The 21,041-nt window shown below is 31.8% G+C and overlaps 1 protein-coding gene across 5 annotated transcripts in view; it reads left to right on the top strand.

The window, feature by feature from the left end:
* The window catches only part of LOC145246751 (transcription factor Dp-1-like), a 44,951-nt gene that overhangs the window by 9,431 nt on the left and 14,479 nt on the right, over nucleotides 1-21,041 (top strand). For 3 of the 5 annotated variants that reach the window (XM_080108517.1, XM_080108519.1, XM_080108520.1), the window contains exons 3-8: nucleotides 1,234-1,288; nucleotides 5,758-5,846; nucleotides 9,373-9,476; nucleotides 11,894-12,059; nucleotides 16,801-16,944; nucleotides 19,776-19,844. In XM_080108517.1, the coding sequence (XP_079964643.1) occupies nucleotides 1,234-1,288; nucleotides 5,758-5,846; nucleotides 9,373-9,476; nucleotides 11,894-12,059; nucleotides 16,801-16,944; nucleotides 19,776-19,844 (627 nt within the window). The remainder of the gene's footprint in view (nucleotides 1-1,233; nucleotides 1,289-5,757; nucleotides 5,847-9,372; nucleotides 9,477-11,893; nucleotides 12,060-16,800; nucleotides 16,945-19,775; nucleotides 19,845-21,041) is intronic. The other 2 variants (XM_080108518.1, XM_080108521.1) reach the window with 1 other exon arrangement.

Genomic DNA, 21,041 nt, shown 5'->3' with positions numbered 1-21,041 from the left:
GGATAGATGAGGTAGCAGGGAAAGACAGGAAATCATGAAGTGATAAAAATTAACTTAAAAGATGTTAGTTTCAATGTCATTTTCTTAAAACTGTCCAACACGGCAACATGTAAAACAGGTTAAATTGAATATGATCGGCACTGTTAAAAATTTTTCCTTGCTTTTGTACATATTTTGGAAGAAAAAAACATATTTTATTTTTAGTGTTGAAAACGTAACTAGTTTTAATCAGTAGTAGTCATTTCTTTTTTAAAAAAAATTATCCCTTCCAAACATTTTTTATAAATAAAAATTCAAATCTATAGTTTAAATAGCAAACTGTGCTCTCTTGGGGCATAAAATACAGTTTAAGATCCAATCAATATAAGTGAAATAGGGGATTTATTTTTATTCTATAACTAGCAGTTTAACCCGGCTTTGCTCGGACCCTATGTACTGTTCATAACTTTATGTGCATATATATTAAAAAGTTGTGTCCAGGTAACCTACATCTAAAATTTCAAGTGTTTAGACCCAAAATTGGTAGAGTCTTCAAAACTCAATTCTTTCAGCTTTGACCTCTTGGCAGCGGAATTTTCGTCCAAAAACTGAATAAAAAGCTTGCTGCATGTCTGAATACCCTTCATATAAAATTTCAAATGTTTAGACCAAAAATTGGTTGAATAGTTTGCTAGAGACTGCAAAGGTCAAATCTTTTGAACTTTGACCCCTTGGCAGCTCAAATTTTCAGCCAAAAACTAATTAAAAAGCTTGCCTTATGTCTGAATACACTTTATGTAAAATTTCAAATATTTAGAGCAAAAATTAGTTGAGTAATTTGGTAGAGACCGCAGAGGTCAAATTTTCTTTTTTTTTAACTTTGACTCCTTAACATTTCGTTTTGGGCTCAAATCAAATTAAAAAGTTTGATCCATGTCCAAGTAACCTACATCTAAAATTTCAAGTATTTATACCCAAAATTGGCAGAAGAGTTTGGTAGAGTTTTCAAAGGTAGGTCAAATCGTTGAACTTTTGACCCCTTGACAGCTAAATTTCTGGCTGAAAACCGATTAAAAAGATTTTCCCAAATTAATATCCCTTATGTCAAATCTAGAGTCTGTAGACTGAAAATTGACAGTAGTTTGGTAGGGAAATGTACACACACCCACACACAATTTCACTTTTATAGATATATAGATTAGATGTTTTGTTTATGAAAATTGAGACTCAACAAGTTTTTGAATTTCCTTTCAGGCTGGAGTACTTGATGCCAATGGTGATTTAACTTGTTTTAAGGAGCAAAAACCAGGTAATTTTTATTTTAATTTTATGAAATTCCTGAGAACAAACATTTTGGGATCAATATCAAAATGGGAATACGATTGGAGGTGAAGGTACTGTTTTTTTTTTTTTTTAGTTTAAAAACATAAAACTACCATAATACTTGTCTTTTTTTCTATGAACTGCAATTCTGACCAAAAATTACTTTTTATTTACTAATTTATAACTTAAATCACTTTTCAGTGTCTGAGCAAACGGTTTTTGATGCTCCTCCCCCTTTGTTAAAAATCCTGCTAAATTTGAAAATGCTTTTTGATGCTTTTGAACTAACAATTTAAAAGTAATTTCTGCCTAACGAGTCAAGTATTATGGTTCTTTGTTATTTTTAAACTAAAGAAAAAAAAAAAAAAACGTTGTTCAATTATTGAACCATCATTGCTAATTATGAAAATTGCCAGAATAGATTTTCTTTTTTACTTTGAATGATAAAGATTGCCATTGATGTTGCTTCACGAAGGAAGAGAAAAAAAAAAATCTCACGCGGCAACACGGTCCTGAACAATTGCGTCCATGCGACCTGACACTATCCCAAACAACACTGGGGAGTCGAACCCAAACAGCTTTGTTGATTCGATATGACACTAACTTGAACAACACTGTTGATTCAAACCCAAACACCTCCAAGGATTCAACACGACACAATCCTGGACAACACTGTTGATTCAAACCCGAACACCTCTGACGATTCCACATGACACAATCCTGAACAACTCCGTTGATCTGAATTTGAACACCTCAGACGATTTGACATGATCCTAAACGTAAGGGCTAAATATAACGTTATCAGTTACTCGTCAAATAACTGTTATCAGCATTTTTTATAGGCTTTAGACGAACTCATTTTCGCCGTAGGTAGATGGAACTTGGACATTGGCATACAATTTTTTAGTGCTTCCACGCATGCTCATCACCATTGAAACCTAAAGGGTTACTGTTAATTAAGAGTCAGATTTATAGTGGCATCTTAGGTGGTAGTTGGGTGCAATGAGATGCTTATTCACATTACATTTAAATTTCTGCATACTGGTACAGTTGGTAGCAGCGAAAATTTTGAAGGCTATTAGAGTAGAACGTCTTTCAACATCTAGAACTTTTACAACAAAAGAGTGGAATTTTGCTGCTTGTCAGATTTGTCGATGGTATTTATGTTCATGGATCACAAGTGCAGCAAGTTGGAACACTATCTGTTGAAGTACTTGTAAAACAAAACACCAGTATATAGCAGCAACGGATAGGGTCTGGAGCTTGGTAGAGTGATCTATTAGATTAGAAGCTCTTATTTGAACAAACTAGTGTTTGGTGCAACAACCCAGATATGACAATAATACTCCGTGCATGGGCAAATAGTGGCTTTGTAGAGATATAAGATACTGGCAGGTGTGAGAAGTCTTCTATCCTAGTAGAAGGAACTCCTCTTTGCAGCAGATTTAGCAGTATCTTTTGTTTTTATTCTAATTCATGTTACTGTGAATGTTAGGCTGAGGAGGTTGAATGTTGGACTCTTGGGAACGGTGCTATCTGCTATGACAGTTGGTGGTTTTCATGACTGAGTCTTTGTCATTTAAACAATCAGGCAACAACTGATTTCCAATTTTTTTTTTTTTTTTTTTTCCATCTCGAGTTTCAGTTATAAAAGTTGTAGCTAAGTTTAAGGATGTTTCGTTCTGAAGAGTGCAGATATCAAATGTAAGAGTTAAAATAATTAGCAAACAAGAGAATCTCACGAAAAATACTTTTAAAGATAATTTTTAACTATTCCAACATTTTTATGAAAACGCATCTTGAAATTTATAGTTGTGACATAAGCAATTCCGATTATGAATTGAGAAGGCTGAATCAAATCAATCAACTTTGCAAACTAAATCTTAGTTTAGGGTTTAAAAAAGGTTAGTTTGTATTGTGTAGATTGTTTGGTGAAACTCAGAATTTGTGACATTAAAAAAACTATTTTACATAAAGTGGGAAGTATTACTTGTTTCTGAATTACAAGTTATGAACTAATTGAACAAAAACATGTTTCATACTTGGTTGTATCATGCATATAAAATAGTTGAATATTTTTTGAGATATTTAGTGTATGACTAAACCTCCAAAAATCCAGAAAGTTTAATAGCTTTTGGGTCTTTCTGTACCTCTTGTCTATGGATTAAACCTTGTTACTACTTGTGAGATTTCATTTACCTGTTAGTAAAGTATCACAGAATCAAGAGTGATGGACATTATAAAATTAGAATGAGAAGGTCAAACAAGAGGAAGTGATATGAGAGTGATATAAACAGAAATTTAGTGAGAAGTGGGTCATTTGATGAATTAATTGCAAGTTGTGGTTAATTAGAACAATTATAATAGAATTTTTTCAAATATAACTCGATTCCAAAACTAAATAATTTAGGATGATAATGATTTCAGTTATTAATTTATATAATCTATATATATGAAAGCGAAAATGTGTGTTAGTGTGTGCATTTTTTCTGTATGTCTGCAAAAGGCTTTTTTCAAGGGGGTGCTCGGTCGGCTCTCTCCTTAAAACTTTTTATATGCTGTCTAAATCATAAGATCTATGACTTAAGAACGGGGGGTCGCATCTATCTTTAATTTGCCTGACTTTTACGTGCTATTTTCGAGATTTTTTTTTTTTTCGATCGCCGCATGTTGATTCGGCTTTTTTGTATAAAAGCGAAACTAATTCGAAGCTGGCATTGAACGTCCAGAAAGCAATCAGCTTTGATCAATGCAGAGTTTCTCCTTATATCAAACAATTGCTATTCAATTTGGACAATCCCTTTTTGATGGGGAGCTGGTTTCCCCCTAACATTTTGGGAAAACAAAACCAGCCAAATTTGGGGAAACAAACCCCCCCAAAAACTACCCCTGCAACCTCATTAAAAAAACTGCCCTGCAGTAAAAGTTAACTTCGCTACTAATATTTGACATTAAGTGCAGGCACCTGTCAATTCTGTTTCTACTTAAATAAACTCAAACGTGTTCAGTTATTCTTTCTTGCTGGCCGAGCAGTTAATGTGTCACATTTTTTTTCAAACTTTATTTTCCAATTTCGCCTCAAGGCTTCGGGTTCGATCCTACCTACCTACCAAAACTTAAAAAAAAACAAAAAAAAACTACCCCTCCCTCTCCGACACAAACACCCGGGCAACGATTTTTTTAAGAAGTTTTAACATTGTTTCTTTTTATATAATATTTAAACGGTTATTACTTCGCTTAATCTTTTGTTATGATCCCCCCCCCCCTCCTGAGCGAAACTGATGTGAAACTGTGATTCACGGCCTACGGGACGGGAGCGTCCAGAAAGCAAATGGATGTTTGGTCAATGTTGATTTTCACCGTCATATCAGACAATTGCTTTCATTTGGACAATTCCCTAATAAAGGGGGAGCTGGTTTTTGGCATCACGTTAGGGAAACAAAACCAAAGTTGGGTAAAAAACAAACTCAAAAGAACTATCCCGCAGTTAAAATTAAGTGCGGAATTTAATTTCCTTTGACCTAATTAGATTTGCCATGCACCTGCCATTTGTAAACGTTAAATTGAAATTGTTTTCAGTTACTTTCCTTTCGTGTGCAAGCGGGTAAATTACCAAGTTTTTCGCCTCCACATTCCGGGTTCTATCCCAACTACGAAAACCTTTTTTAACACTTTTTTTTATTTTACTTTTTCTTCTTACATCAAGTTCGCTGTGTTTGTTTTGTTTTTTTTCCAATGTTTTAAAAGAAGTTTAACATAGGGTTTGGATCTTCTTCCCCCCCCCCCCCCCCGATTGGTGTTTGTGCAGTATGTTGGAATTTCAAACAAACGCATTTCAAGTAAAACTCTTATGTGCTTAAGTATTGTGTTGAAGTTATTATAAATTACGAAAAGTGAACTAGTAAATGTGCTAAATACTTTCTCAAAAAAAAGATCATAGACTCTAGCAGCTAGAAATTTTTTTTATTTTTTCAATGAGGGATTTTAAAGAAAGCAAGGGAGATAAGTCTGCCATACAGAATAGTTAGTAACACTAAAACTCAAATTAGTAATTTCTTTTAATTATTTTTCTACTTGATCATTTTTATAAGATTTTGGCCGTTATATTAATTTTAACACAATGCGTAACAGTGTTTTTTGTTTTTTTTTACGTGAAATGCATTTGTTTGAAATTCCATTATACTGCACAAGCACCCATACTTTTATTGTTTGTCTTTATCTATCATCTTCTCCTCTCCCCCCTCCTCTTTTCATTTCTATAAATTAACATTTTATTAGTTGAATAAGAATATTTTCTGATTATCTTTTACGTTTTTATAGTATGACCAGCATTATTAAAAAAAAAAATTTGTCAGAAGTTGCACATTTTTATTTACTTTCGCTGAAAATTGTTAACAAAAACTAAAGAACAGAACAACGATTGCAATAAAATGTCTTTATCTTTCTTTCAACCAGCTTACCATATAGTGGCAGTGCCATTGTCTGGCTCACCTGCAAAGACTGAACAGAATGCACTTTTCTCAAATGCTGCTATGCCGACACAAGTAAGTTGGAAAAGCGCAATGCTGCCACCTGTTGTGTAAATTATCTACAAAATTTGGATCCTGTCCAGAATCCCCCTATACTAAAAAAAACAAAAATAAAGAAGAACCTGTATGATGTACATATCCGTAATGAAACGAAAATATCATATTCCAAAAATCATGTAAATTAAGTGATGTTTTTAAAAAACGAAAATGAAATGAATAACCGAATCGACTGTCTTGTCCACGGTTGAGAAACAAAGGGATATAATTTAACAATTAAAAATTCAATCTTGTGAAATTTATGTAGTAATAATGCCTACATATTCTAATTCGTCATTTAAAAACTAGATCAATTTACATGACTTTTGGAATATAGTTTTGTTTTGTCACAAATATGTAAAATCTTTGTTTTTTAATACAGAGGAATTCTAAACAGGAACACCAAATTTTATAAACTGTTTTTTATTCTACTTGTCCTTCTACTAAACCAATGTATTTCTAATCCAATTATGCATCCTGCAATTTTAGATGTAATTTTTCTAAGCTTAAAATAAAAAAAATTATTTCCTAGAAAATTTAAATTGAACCCATCCACCACATTTACCTTAGATATATCTTAGATTATTTTAAACATAATTTAATATTTCATTCTGAATAGGCATTTACACTTGTGAGTTTTGACACGCTATTCTTCAGAACACTTTTTTTGAGAAAATTTATCTTGCTCAAGATAATTTCTGAAAGAATTTTTGTCAGTAGCAAATGTCATTTACAATAGCCACCATATGTTGTCAGCAGTATGTTATTTATTGCATTTATTATATAAACAAATATTTGTTTTATAAAAAAAAAAACTAGATTGTTACTATAAAATGAAAGTAGCACATATACTATTGGCTCATATATAATAGGATAAGTGTAAATGAGTTTTCAAATTGTACTTATTAAATAGATTTAGCAATTGCAAAGAAACCAATTGTAATTTTTACTAATAAATCATGTTACAGAAAACTAAAGACAATTACTACATTTAAGCTGGTTGTCAATTGTATTTCTAACGTTATTTGTAAGTACATATTCTAACATTAGATTAATGTTTGGAGTATACAGTTATTCTTTCACAGTTTTTAATATGATGACTGAAATATTATCATAGGTTACATACGCTGTTTCTTTTAAGATCAATTTGGTTTCATAATTTCTTTTCATTGTTCTAAACCGAAAACATTTTGCACAGAGGCTAAACTTCAGATATACATTGAAAATGTATTCTCAATTGAATTATATTTCTGGGACGTTTGAGTGGCACACGAGATACATATAGTGAGACAGAGACTAAGATAGTGTGAGTGATAAGATCCAAAAGTGGTTGCCACTTCTAACATTTTGGTGGTGCTGCATTTTGATGTTTCTAGTTTTTAAAATATATCGATGAGGAAAGTCTGACACATCTTTTTCATTAACATAGTTTTAATGATCTAAAAAAAAACCCAAAAAACAAAGGTTCGATTGTAACATAATGACTGTTGGCATCTTTCAACCGACTTAAGGTATTGTTAGTAAATTATTGATTGATATTTTATGCTCTTTGTCTTCGTTAAAATTTGCTTTGTATAAATAAAAAAAATACATTTTACTTTTTCTTTTTTGATATTAGCAATTTCAGTAAAGAAAAAACAACAACAAAACTAGACATAAAATTATGCAAAAACGAATAAAGTAGAAATCTTTTACTGAAACCCATGCTTCGATTAGTTTGTTCACTGGTTGACCACCAGAGAATTCACCTTTAAGAATTTGGAATTAAATTGTTTGGTTAAAGTACAGAATAGTTACAAAACACTCTCCCCCTCCCCATGTTAAATAATAGGTTTCTAAATAATTAACCCCAAAACAGAATACGTTCAACAACAAAACCCAACTTCTTAAAGGTGGTCGACTAGCGCACTTTTACCGTTTTTCTTAAAACATGCATACACACACATACATAAGCACATATATAGAATCTTCTAAAATGAACTGAAATCGAAATGCACACAAAATTATTAAATGCCTATTTTCAACAAAGTTAAGTCAATTAATGCTTATTTTTTATACTAAAATTTTTGTTAAACTAAGTTTTCTTTATGAGAAATTAATAACTTTGACACAAGCAATAACAATGACTGACTGTCCAGTTATAAACAGGTTTCCATGGCTTGCACAGGTCTGCCATATTGGCGTCTGCTCAGATATCTGTTTGCTATTTAGTTTGATCTATGGTATCTTGTCTCATGAAGTTGTCAAGCTTTCAAATCCTCTTTGCTAATTGCAGCTCAGGTCTTGCGTGGTCGGTAAGGCAACTTCCATTATGCTCATTCTGTTTATCCACCTCTCATTGTGCTTAACTAACTACATCCAGAGGTGGAATTTAGTTTTCTGTAAAGAATAGAGTTGCTGACATACTCTGTTACTCTGGCATATTCAGCAAACCTTGGCTCATTCACTACACAACCGTTGCCTATCCTGGACTCTGAGAGGGAGCAATCACTGGCATGCAACGTTGCGTTGTGGATGCTCCTACAGAACACCACACCCATGTCTTAATTTGTTAAAAGTGGAAGGAGCTCTCGAAACTTGCCCCTAAAAGCCAAGATGAAAAATGAACAATTAACTACTCTCCAGCAGTGTTAGGTTTAGCTACTGTGTGTGTGTGTGTCTATATATATATATATATATATATATATATACACACACTATGCAATGAGAATTCTGTTAGTCATCTTAATACTGGTGGTTTAAAATGAGAAATATGGCTAGTTATGTTAGGAAAGTCACTACAGCTTCATAGCAAACTAATAACAAACCATGAAGAATATACAAATCTTTATAAAACTTCAATGACCAATGGGAATGTATTGATGATTCACAAGAAATGTGTTTTTATTTCTCTTAAATTATATACACACATACATGAAAGGAGGAAGTAACGGTATTTAGGAGCTTTTTATAAAATTAATAAAAAAATGTTAATCACTGCAGGAGGCCATACAGCTTAATTGTATGGTTAAGTAATTAATGTAATTAATCATACATAAAAAAAAAAAAGGCTAAAACTGTTGAAATTTTTTAATATTATATGTAATAGTAACTCCTTAAACCTCCTTGCTAGAATTTCTAGAAAATGATTACTTAAGAGTTTGAATCCTAATATTTGTTTGATAGTGTGATTAAAGCTTTAATTCACTGAAAGATACAAACTAATTAGATAGATTGTAAGTTGAGTGATAAATATGAGAGAATTAAAAATAATAAATATTAATACAATTTAATGACTCATGCGGACGGTTTATGACAAGTGTTGACAAGATGACCATGTTGTAACCATAAAAATACTTAGATCCCTCCTCCTTTTTAATTTTTATTTTCTTACTAAATCTATTTGCAAATCCTTTGTACCAATGATCATCTTTCTGGATAGTTTTATATTGCTTCACAGTTGAAAACTTTTGATCGAATGTAAATATAATGGAAAATATACTAATTTTGCTTTTTTTTTTTCTAGGTGGTTTCATTGCCGAATCAAAGGCCTTCTATTGCCGTTGATTCGCAATGGAGTGCAAGGAAAAGGGTTTCTGAAATAACCATTGAACATGATTTTGCAGACAAGTAAGATACTTTTCTGAACTATTAAAATTTTTAAATGATTTATGAAAAAATTGGTCCATGAAATGGTTTCTTATATACATTTTAATTAATACTTTTAAACAAAGGAGAACTAATTTAAAAATGTCATTAAAACCTACAAATACTAGTATGGTAAAAAAAAAGGATGTTCCATATCACAGATATGCGTTTTGTAATACTGCTAATAAATAGACCTACATTGTCATTTGATTTTTAATTGATTTCGTTATTCAATTTCGTTGATTTGTGGTATATGGTATTCAAGTGCCATCAACAGCTTTTGAAATCAAAACCTGATTAAAATGTTGTGGTGTTTTATTAGATTAACAGTTCACCCATATACCTTATTATAATGGAGATCGTGTGCGTGTTTAACAAACTTTGTTACAACATCATAATTTTTTTTTTTTAAATTTTTATTTTTATTTTTTATTTTAAGTATATTAAAATAGTTAATCATGAAATGATTTTTATAATTACATCATAAACTTATCTAATGTTATTCAATAAAAAAAAATAGTTCAGTAAACTTTTAAAAAAAAATCTTCCTTTTAGATTTATTAGCAGGTGTGTTTACACCAACGGGCAGAACTCTGACTTTTTGCAGTGTAAAACAAGCTCCATGAAGATTTTATTTGATAGTGCTTGTAGATAAATTTATTGCTATTTCTGGATTTGCGTGGTTCCGTAATATTTCAGATAAATATTTCAAGGTAACTTGACAATTATCCTCCTAATAGTTTTCTTAAATAATCTTTTTAACATGGCAAAAACTTAGGTCGTTCTTTGGCTCCTCCTCCTTTTCCTGGATCATTTCAATGCTTTTTTTTTTTTTTTCACTCTTGACAACCCACTTTCTCACTGTACTTTCATTACATCCATTTGCCCTTGCTATGGCACAGCAATGATTTTGAGCAGTGTCGATAATATGGCATTTCGCATCCATTGCTGTTGTCTTATATTTACCAGTTTAATGTCTTTCTTCTTGTTCTATCATGATTGTTCGTAAATAAATTTGTTTATAAAATTGAAAACTTGATTTTAAATTGATTGCTATGATTTTCGTGTGAAAGCTCTATTTTTTAATTTGAATGTGTTCGTTTTTAATTTGAATGCCTTTTTTTTTTTTTTTTTTTTTTTATCAACAAATTTGCATTTTAGCCCGGCATTGCCCAGGTGTTTGAAGGTGTGTGTTAAGCAAAAAAAAAAAAAAAAGTGGTAGTAGGAAGGCAGGCTCGAACCCATACTCCGCGAAGGTGGAAAAGAATGTGAAAAAAAAAGTGACGTCTTTGCTGTTATGACCACCGCGAAACCGGAAGTGACGTAGGTTTAAATTAAAGCTAGACAATTGAAAAGAGAGGATGACTTTTGAAAATATCAGTGAAAAAAGCGACCCTCCCCACTCCCTGTGTGAGGGTGAAGAAATTAATGTTTTTAGCCAATTTTTCTGTATTTGTCATCTGAAGGGTCGAGCTTCAAAATGATACTGACTTGTGAAAATCCATTGAAAGTTTTAGGCAGACATGCAAACATACATACATTTATATATTGGTAACTAAAAATTTTCAACCCGAACCGATTAAAAAGCTTGCCCTATCTCTGAATACCCTTTATGTAAAATTTCAAATGTTTAGACCAGAAATTGTCTGAGTAATTTGGTAGAGACAGGAGAGGTCAAATTTTTTTTAACATTGATCCCTATTATGACCCCTTAACATTTGTTTTAGGCTCAAATCAAGTTATTAATTTAGATCCATGTCCAAGGAACCTATATCTAAAATTTCAAGTGTTTATAGCCAAAATTGTCGGAGAAGTTTGGTAGAGTTCTCAAAGGTCAAATGGTTGAACTTTGACCCCTTAACAGCCAAGTTTCTAGCCAAAAACGGATTACAAAGATTTTCCCAAATCTCAGTACCCTGTATATCAAATTTTGAGTCTGTAGACTGAAAATTGACAGTTATTGTGTAGGGAAATGTACACAGACAGACACGTTCACTTTTATAGATATATAGATTTGATTTAAAATGGTTGATTTTGATGACAATAAAAGTATGGGAGGGTTGAACATTTGTTGATCATTCAATTCCGGAAAATGTTGTCTCTGCTAGTGTATTATATATTTAAAACGGCCAATATCGATTATGCAAATTAAACTGAATTGCATATTTTGTGCATTTTTTATTTTTAATCCTCATTTTTTTTTTTTTTTTGCTATTGACAGTTTTCAACCTAAAGATTTCAAAAATATTTTTTACAAAAGCTTTCTGTAATTTCTTAACATAGTTACAGTAGCCCCCCTTCTCCCTTGATAATAAAAACTGATTCATATTTCTTTGATTTCTGTGAGTGCTTTTTCTGTCCAATCCTTGCAATTGTAATAGTTTGCATTTTCTTTGTAGCAAAAGGAACAAGAAAGGAGAAAAAGGTGGGAAAGGTTTGCGCCATTTCTCAATGAAAGTTTGTGAAAAAGTTCAGAAAAAAGGAGTGACATCCTATAATGAAGTTGCAGATGAATTGGTGGCAGAATTCAGTGATCCAAGAAACTTATCCCCTTCAGAGCAGGTAGTTGCTATCATTTCTGGATTCTTTCAGTTATTTTTAATGACCTAAATTGCAGGCAGCACAACATCTCTCATCTCTCCCTCTATTTTATGTTGTTTCATGTGCTTCATAATTTTGAACTACCAAATTTACATCACTTAAAAACTAGGGAAATTCTAGTCAGTTTTTTGTTGTTGCCCAGAATTCAACCTAATTTAAAAAATACAGAAAAATTTTTATGATCACCACAGAACAAGTGTTATATTTCAAAAATATGTAAATTGAACAAATAGTGCTGTTTTTTTTTTTTTTTTTTTTTTTTTTTAAGCGGTCAATAGTAAATCATAGCCATTATAAGGCTATCTTTGTCCTCAGTAATTTGAATTGTCTCCCTTTATTAAAAATAGATTGAAACATCATCCTTGCTTCCTCAAAAGTTGATTTTCTTAGTAAAAAAAAACAAAACTATTTGATCAGTTTATCTGATTTTAGGAATATGGCATTTTTGTTTTGTGAGAAGTACATACATCATAAAGATTTTTCTGTAATTTTTTTTTTTTTTTTAATTAGGATGAATTCTGGACAAGAACGATTTATTTATTTTTTTCAATCATTCATGCTTTAGTTTGGTTACTTTAACAATTTTTATTTTTTTCATTTTTGATAGATAATGTTTAGCACCCCCCCCCCTGCAAAGGATTTTAAAAAGGTTCAAAGAAGCAAAAAGTTTTTTATTTACAAATTATTTTTTTATTTATTTATTTTCCAAAGAAAATTTAAGGAAAAGATTTGTGCACCTTCAACCGGATTTGTCACTTATGGAGAATGTTTGCATTGATGCATTTAATGCTACATGTAATGTGATTCTTTTTGGGAACCAATTAATTTCTTATTTTGACAAAAAAAAACTTCTTCAGACATCTGCAGTTGTTTGTCTAACATTGATAAATTTATAGTGTTGTTAGTCTTCATGTTTTCCATATAATATCTAGTTTCTTTTCTTTTCTCTTCCAATATTTATCCAAAAGTTGTTTGTTTGTTGCCACACATTGTTCTGATCGGCGTCCTACGTTAGATTACAGGTAAACCAGAGTGATTGACATCCTGTTCCAGGAAAAACCAAGCGATTGCTTGGATACATCCTGTTCAAAATCTGCCCAAAAGTATGAATCTGACACTTTGTTGCACCTACTCCTACTCCTACTTTTCACTATAATTTCCAGAGTTTAAATGTACGTTGGATGAGGGTACATTAATGATGAATTTCTTTTTGGATAAATTGATTCACTTTATAGAGATTTTTCCGATGAAAAATCATGAAATTTGAAAAACGAATAATGGGCATTTCTTGTAATATTCAATCATATTTCAAATAATTTTCAACAAATTTTGATATCTCTGAAAATATGAAAGGAATTTTCATAGCACTTGTGCCTCCTCAAAATACATACTCCTGACTAATATGGCAAGCAGCAAAATTCCACTCCTTCCCTAGATGCCAGAAAGCCTTTTATTCCTACTGACTATACTAACTCGTAGAAGTTTAAATGTACTATGAACAAACATTTCACTGTATAACTCCTCTCAAACTCCCGTTAGACACAATCCCAAATAGCAGTCAAGTGTTCCAAGTGGCAATATTCCTTATTTGGGTTAAAAAATATATATATATTTTTTTTAAAATTCTGTAGTTTAGCCATAATAGATTTTTATTAAAGAAATCGCTCCAGACAAGGCATAAAGCTATTTAAAGAGCTTAAAAATAATAATAAATACTTACTAATTTAAGGTCAAAAACTGATAAATGCTGTATCGGTTCTGACCCAGAAAACAGCAATTCCTCTCCCTTTGTCATAAACATTGCTGAGTGAATGTGAGAACTAAGACAAAATAAGGGAAATAGGAGTTACATGGTTGCTAAAAAGGCCCACTTTTATTCCCTTAAAATGTTAAGGAGAATGCTAATATTAGAATAGAATGATAATCTTAACTAGCATTAATATGATTGTACTCTGTGATTGAAAATGTGGACAGTGTGTGTTAAACTCCTTCCTACCAGTTGGTGCAGAAGAATAAGCAAATCTAAGAGCAGTACAACTAGGCATTGGTTTCTGTTGATTAGATGTTGTAAGTTCAATCTCTGTGCTGGGCAGTTAATATACCCAATAACAATAATAGGAACTGATCACAATGAGATTAGATTTCATGTGCAATTTGTAAGTGTTAACTTTGTTAGAAATAAAATTTTCTAATTTTAATATGAAGTGATAAACTAGAAGTATCTAAATGAAAGATTTATGGAGAGTAAAAGATTTTCACCTAACAATCAGATTTTGGTGGACTTGTGCGATACACACTTAATTATATATTTTTTCTTTTTATCTTTTTTTCATTTCATTGTATTATCGATCGGATACTAATCGATCAGATTATCAAAAAAAACAAAAAAAAAGATGCCAAAAAATTGAATATTTAAAGGTTATTAAGAAGTGCTTAGTTTCTAATACAATATTCTACTAAAATAATCCTCCATATCAGGTGACAAGAATACGAAACCAGGAAAAGTAAAGTTTTGAGATGTTTTTTTTCCTTAATTTATTTATTTACTTTTTTTTTTTTTTTTTTTCTTTTTTTTTTTTAAATTTATGAATAATGATTTTCTTATTTTTAAAACTTGGGGGATGCAGAAAAATAAGCAACTTTAAGTCCACAGCAAACCATATCAGATGAAAAAAAATTATTATTGGTCCCTCGACAAAGGAGGGATTGGACCTAGTGATTCATTCCCGTTTGTTTGCACTTTTCTCAATAATGGATTTTTAAAAAATTTTGCACAAACATGGATTTTTTTTTTTAAATTTTGCACAAACATTAGTTATGGTGAAAGTAAATTTTTTGCCAGAACGGATTTTCCGGGATAACTCTAGTTGCCTTCTTGAGGGCCATTATAGGGGTAAAATTGCCCCAAAATGAAATTTTGCACAAATAGTAGTCATGGTCAAAGTAAATTTTTCACTCGTGGAGACAGACTTACTTACTTGGCTAGTTTTCTTTAAAAAAAAGAACAACAAAAAAAATATCATTAGTATTTAATAAAGTAATATATCTTTTCTAGATCAAAATGCATTTGAGTGCCAACTTAAGATTTACCTTTTTAAAAAGTTGATTTTTTTTTAGGGATATTCGGGTCTGTTTTTGTTTCTGCGCAAACTGAAAACAATAGGGAATACATTGGATAATAAAGGTCTTAATATTTACATGTGATCTTCATTCTGCAGATCTGAATACCCCTAAGAATGAATTTATTTTTTTACAAAAGAGTCACCACATATCAAAGCCCGGAGGCCACTCGAGAATAAGGATTGTTGAGTGTACAGTAGTCAATGGGATAATATCGTAGTAATCGTTAATAGTGGAAATTTGGTAAATTGGATTACTTAAGGGGACAGTTCATCAAGAATTTGTTTATGTTGGACTTGAAGACTACCAAATTGTAGTCTGTTGAAAAACGGGCAAACTGAAAAGAGTTCCACAGATGTGCAGTTCTAAGAAAGAAGCTTATTTCATGGAATCTACGTTTAGGTTTAGGCAAAGATAAAGAGTGGGGGAAATTACTGACAGTGGTTTTTAAAAGGTAGTACTCTAGCACACTTTGACCATACTAAAAACAATTTCAAAATGAAACGCTAACAATTTGTTATTTTATGCAGAAAGTAATTAAGTATAATGTGAATTTTTTTATCAGACATTACTTGCTGCAGATTTCAAGTCGCTTATTCTTCTATATCATCCAAACTTATAAGAAATGTATGAAAAGTTGTGGGGGAAAAGAAATACTTTTATCTTATTTTTTGAAAAGAACTGGAAACAGAGTTGCCAGATTGTCCCCCCCCCTTTTTTTTTTTTTTTTTTTTTTTTTTTTTTTTTAAGCAGTTTGGCCTTCAAACCTCCACTGGTTCTAATATGGGGAATCAATTGACTAGAATGTTGTATTGGGAACTGAGCACCCCTAAAAATCTTTAAATATACAGTTTTGTTTTGATAGTCTGGTGGATTAGTGTCCAATCAATGATAATTCACTGAAAAATTGAGAAAAAAAATACATACTGGAGAGGTGTGCATTTTGCTATTCCACCTAAATGTAATATCGTAGTGACAGATGATTTTAGTTAAGAGTAGAATATGTTTTGATCATTTAAGATAAAGGATGATCGACACCCATTTTCTCCACACTTTTTGATCTTCTGCCTAATTTATTGTAAATGTGATTTTTTTTTTAATACAATTCTGACCTAAGATGTCCCAGCACAAACACACCCTTTGGATAACGAAATACCAAGGTCATATGTACAATGTGAAAAGAAACTGAAATTTTAGGGAGATCTCCATCATTCCAGTAATTATAGGAACAACCGGACTCATGAAAAAGAATTTTCAAAAAACTACCTGGCAAATATACCTGGTGAACCAAGTGGAACAAAGGTACAAAAATTTCACTTAAAAGAACGGTTAGAATCTTAAAAAGATCTGCTGAAATGTGTGAGATAGGGAGTGAATGTCTGGCATCTGATAGGATGCATTATCCTGCTGAAAAGAATTCAATTGTTTTTTGTGTTTGTAAAATTTGTCTTTTGATATTATATACTTGGTTTCTATAAATGACAAAAGCACAATTCTTGAAACTACCCTTTTCTCCAAGACTTTCTTTTTAATTTAATTATGTGACTAGTTTTCATTTTTTTTTTTTTTTTTTTTGTTTTCATAGGCATATGATCAAAAGAACATTCGACGACGTGTTTATGATGCACTTAATGTTTTGATGGCAATGAATATTATCTCAAAAGAGAAAAAAGAAATTCGTTGGATTGGATTACCAACTAATTCAGCACAGGAATGTCAAAATCTTGAGGTAATGAATCCTTTTTTTCTTGTGCGTGTGCATATTAGTTTTGTTTTATAGTCTGTTGTAAATAGAAGAAACCTTACAGTTAACAGAAATATATTTAAAAACAATTATTAATAAATTATCTTAAACTGGTGAAGATGTAAGTTCAGTTTCACAAAACCGATTACTGTTGATAATTCAAATTATGATTCTGACAATGTAATTGTTTGCTTTGTATTTTCGATAATAAAAGGACATTTATAATATGAACTGTTCAAATTGGACCGGTTTTAAAGAGATTTTAATGAAATTGTCTGGTTGAATGTACCGAATTCGTCAATTATATTTTTCACAAAAAATAAGGGGACTTTTTTTTTTTTTTTTAAGCGATACAATTATTGACCAAATTGTTTAGCTGATTGCCTCATTTGCATAAAAAGTGGAAATGCCTGAATCTCACAAGGAAGAAAACTGACTTTTGCTAATGTAGATAACAAAGACTGATGATTTCAAGTTGTTGGAGTTGAGTGCTAATGATTTTAAAATGCTTTATATTTGCATAAGGATTAGTATCAAATACAAATACAAAAAAAAAAATCAAATTATTAATCCAGAGAATGAACCGGATTTAACATAAACATATCTCAACAGACTGTGAATGTTTTATTAGCATTTGTCAAAATTCAAAAAACATTAAACAAAGTAAGGTGTTACATTAAAAAATTCATAACAAAAGGGAAATAATCTGCCTCATAAACCATGTTTCTGTTGTGGGCAGTTGCATTGGTTCAAAAATTGTGCATATAAAATTAAAACATGCTTTAAGTGTGATCGCATAGGAGATAAAAGTACACACTGCAGAGTAAAAGCTAAAAAAAGCTTTATTAGTATCACTAAATGTGGAGAGAGGATTCCACTGTACATATTCTGGTTTTATTGTGGGGAGACAATATGTTATAATGCAAAATATTCATCTATTGAAGAAATTGAGTATAGACTTTATGGGACATTTCTTTGCCTAACACAAACAGGAATCGCTGTTTTCTTAATATTATGGATTTCAAGGTTTTCTTCTGTTTTCCTCTGTATAAAATATATATATATAAAATAAGATTCTTAATTAGTCTGTTTTTGTCATGCCAGCCTACATCCACTCTAACAGGTTCACATTTTAAAAAGGAATTGCAGGTGCTTTTAATTGAGGACAGTCTAGTGTCCCTATCATACGTCTTAGCAATACTTGAGAGAATACCTTATGTGTCACTGGCAGAAGGCTGATTGTTCTTAATATCTGCAGTGTCTCCTTTCTTATGAATGATGATCACTGATGCATTGTCTGACTTCAGTCACTTAATAACTGCTCTCACTTTCGATGGGAGAATGGGTGGAGGATGTTCCTCAGATTTGTTCAGTGCATGAAGGGTTGGAGTGTGTCCTGGTTGTCTTGTGGCATAGAACTCCTCACACCTTGAAACGGTTCTGTGTAGATCATGGATGAGAGTGCCATCTTCTTTGAGATAGGTGATATTGTTTTTGCCAAGTCGCCAATAATTCTTGATGGAAAGACCATTGAGGAAGTTGAAAGCTACATCTACTTGGGTAAGAAAATTACGAAAGATGGAAATCTCCTCCTCGAGATAAAAAGAAGGATAGCATTGGGGTGGGCAACTTTTAGGAAAGTTGAGAATATCATGAAAAGCTGAAAAGCAAATATGTCAATCCAAGGGAAGATCTTCAATGAATATGTACTACCTGTGATGATCGATGGTAGTGAAACATGGGCCCTGAAAACTCGCCAAAGTGAAATCTTGACAGTAGCTTAAAGGAAGATGGAAAAGATAATGTTAGGCATCACTCTACAAGACAGAAAGACAAACATGTGGATTTGCCAACAAACATCCAAACACAGATGGGCAAGGCACGTAGCCAGACAATATTACAACAGATGGTCCATCAGGACAACCAAACGGACATTTCGTGTACATTAGAGGCCAAAGGAAAGACCAAGAACTAAATGGAGGGACGACCTGATACAACACATGGGTCCCACATAGCAGCAGATAGCTCGGGACAGAGTTAGATAGCTAAAGTCCAGGGAGAGGTTTCTCACCCTTATTGATTTATTCATTCATTCAATGCGTTAATTACTGTACTAATGATATAAATTTCTGATATCTCTGTAATGTTGTCGTACAACAGTGTTGTTACATTTTAACACTCTAACCAAACATGTTGCATGCAAAGACCGTCACAAAGGAACAAAAAAGAGAAAAGTAATTCGACTCAGCTTTTTACAGTTGAAATAAAAGGCATTTACTTATAGTACTTTCTAAAAAAACGCTTTACATCTTGTTTTAAGTCTTAGTTCACCATGTAGTTTACAAAATTCTTCTATGTTGAATATGTGCTTCCCTGAAAATTTTTTCACACATCCATCTCACACCAGCTGCCTTCCATTCTCTTGCTCCGCTGTGATGTCGCAGTTTTTACGTATCAATTAATGTTGTACATCATTATATATGCATCTTCAATGGAAGCATGAATTTTCTTTCTTGGTTCAGCTAGCTCCCACTCCTTTTTCTTTCAACAGATCTGCAGAAGAACCTGAATAGTAATCTTTTCCTGCACAGCAAACTCTTCAACATTCAAAAAATACAATTTTTTGTTTTATATCTACATCATAAAAAGCTACCATCAACCCATCATTGTATGAACAAGCATCTTTACAACTATCTTTTTTACATCTGATAAATCTTTCCAACTAAATGAAAATGATTTCTTTCAGGTAACTGTTTTCCTTACATATTTTAAGCCATTTGCCAATCTTCTAAAAATTTTTCCATTTTCTTTTATAGGCAGAAAGACGCAAAAGACAAGATAGAATCCGGCATAAAACTACACAGTTACAAGAGCTTATTTTACAAGTAATGGCTTTACCTTTTAAAGAAAAATAATCTTTATTTGTAACTTAATGAAAATTACAACAATTTTTACGTTTTAGAAAAAGGTTTAAATCTGAACAAACTGACTTGTCTATTGTTGAAAAGAAAACGCCTTTATAGTAGGTTTTTTTTTTTAAGTTAATTATATTTTAAACTATATTTATAATGTTTCAGAAAAAGCCAATAAGTGTTTCTTCAGCATAAATCAAATGAGAATAGAAATTGTATCGCGGCAACAGTGCAGAATGCTCTAAAAGGCCATATTTCCAACTATAGAGAAGAATTGTTCAGACAATCACTTGGTAAATAATTCCTTCGGTAACTGTTGGTATTTCCCAGCATTATCACAAGAACTGCTGGAGTCAGATCCAGCTGCATTTATGCGCAGTGGACCTTTGCACGGCTTTGGTAGAATAGTAAATCCAAGATAGATGAATGGCTTGATATTTTCTAAACTAATGCTTTCTAATCCGAGAAGCTACCAGTAATCCATGTCAGTTGAGATATACAGTATTTGTGTCTTGAATGTGTTTAGTTGCGTACCGTGTTGATCCCGTTGGACAATGTTGTTTACATACACCATATCATACACTCTTACATCTTGGTTGACTGCAACTAGATGAGTCAGCTGGTATTGTCTCTGGAGGAGAAAGCAGTTTTGCCAATATATCTGCTTGCCTGATACACTGAACGGAGTTCCTGTCAATGAAATAAAGAGCCACTACAAAGTCAATGAAAGATAGAACCATTGGCTGTTTGTGAGCCTAGTGCTCTTCTTGAACATATTGAAGATTCAAGATCTGGCCAATGGAACCATCTTGAGACAGGATAGTTGATCTTACAGACCCCTGGGAACCTTTTCTGAATGAGCACTATAGGCCTTTAGTTTGAACAAAACTTGCTTCCCCTTTTGAAGAAAAACCAAAGAATTACTCTGCTCAAAACATCACAAAACAAAAATGTTTGTTATCTACACAGTTGATAATTTAGAAATTAGATATAATGATGCATTATTTACCTCCTGCTGTTCAATAGGACGGGTATAAACAATGTTCAAAGTAAAAACATGAAAAAAAACTTGTGAAGAGTTTTAACATGAAAGAAAAAAAACCTGAAATGAGTATAAAAGAAGTTATAATTCAATAGCTGTAAGCTTTTTTTGTTTATTTTTTGAAAAAA

Source organism: Euprymna scolopes, chromosome 24, assembly GCF_053919585.1.
Source record: "Euprymna scolopes isolate OS-2025 chromosome 24, ASM5391958v1, whole genome shotgun sequence".
NCBI lineage: Eukaryota > Metazoa > Mollusca > Cephalopoda > Sepiida > Sepiolidae > Euprymna > Euprymna scolopes.
This window is presented reverse-complemented; position numbering and strand designations above follow the sequence as displayed.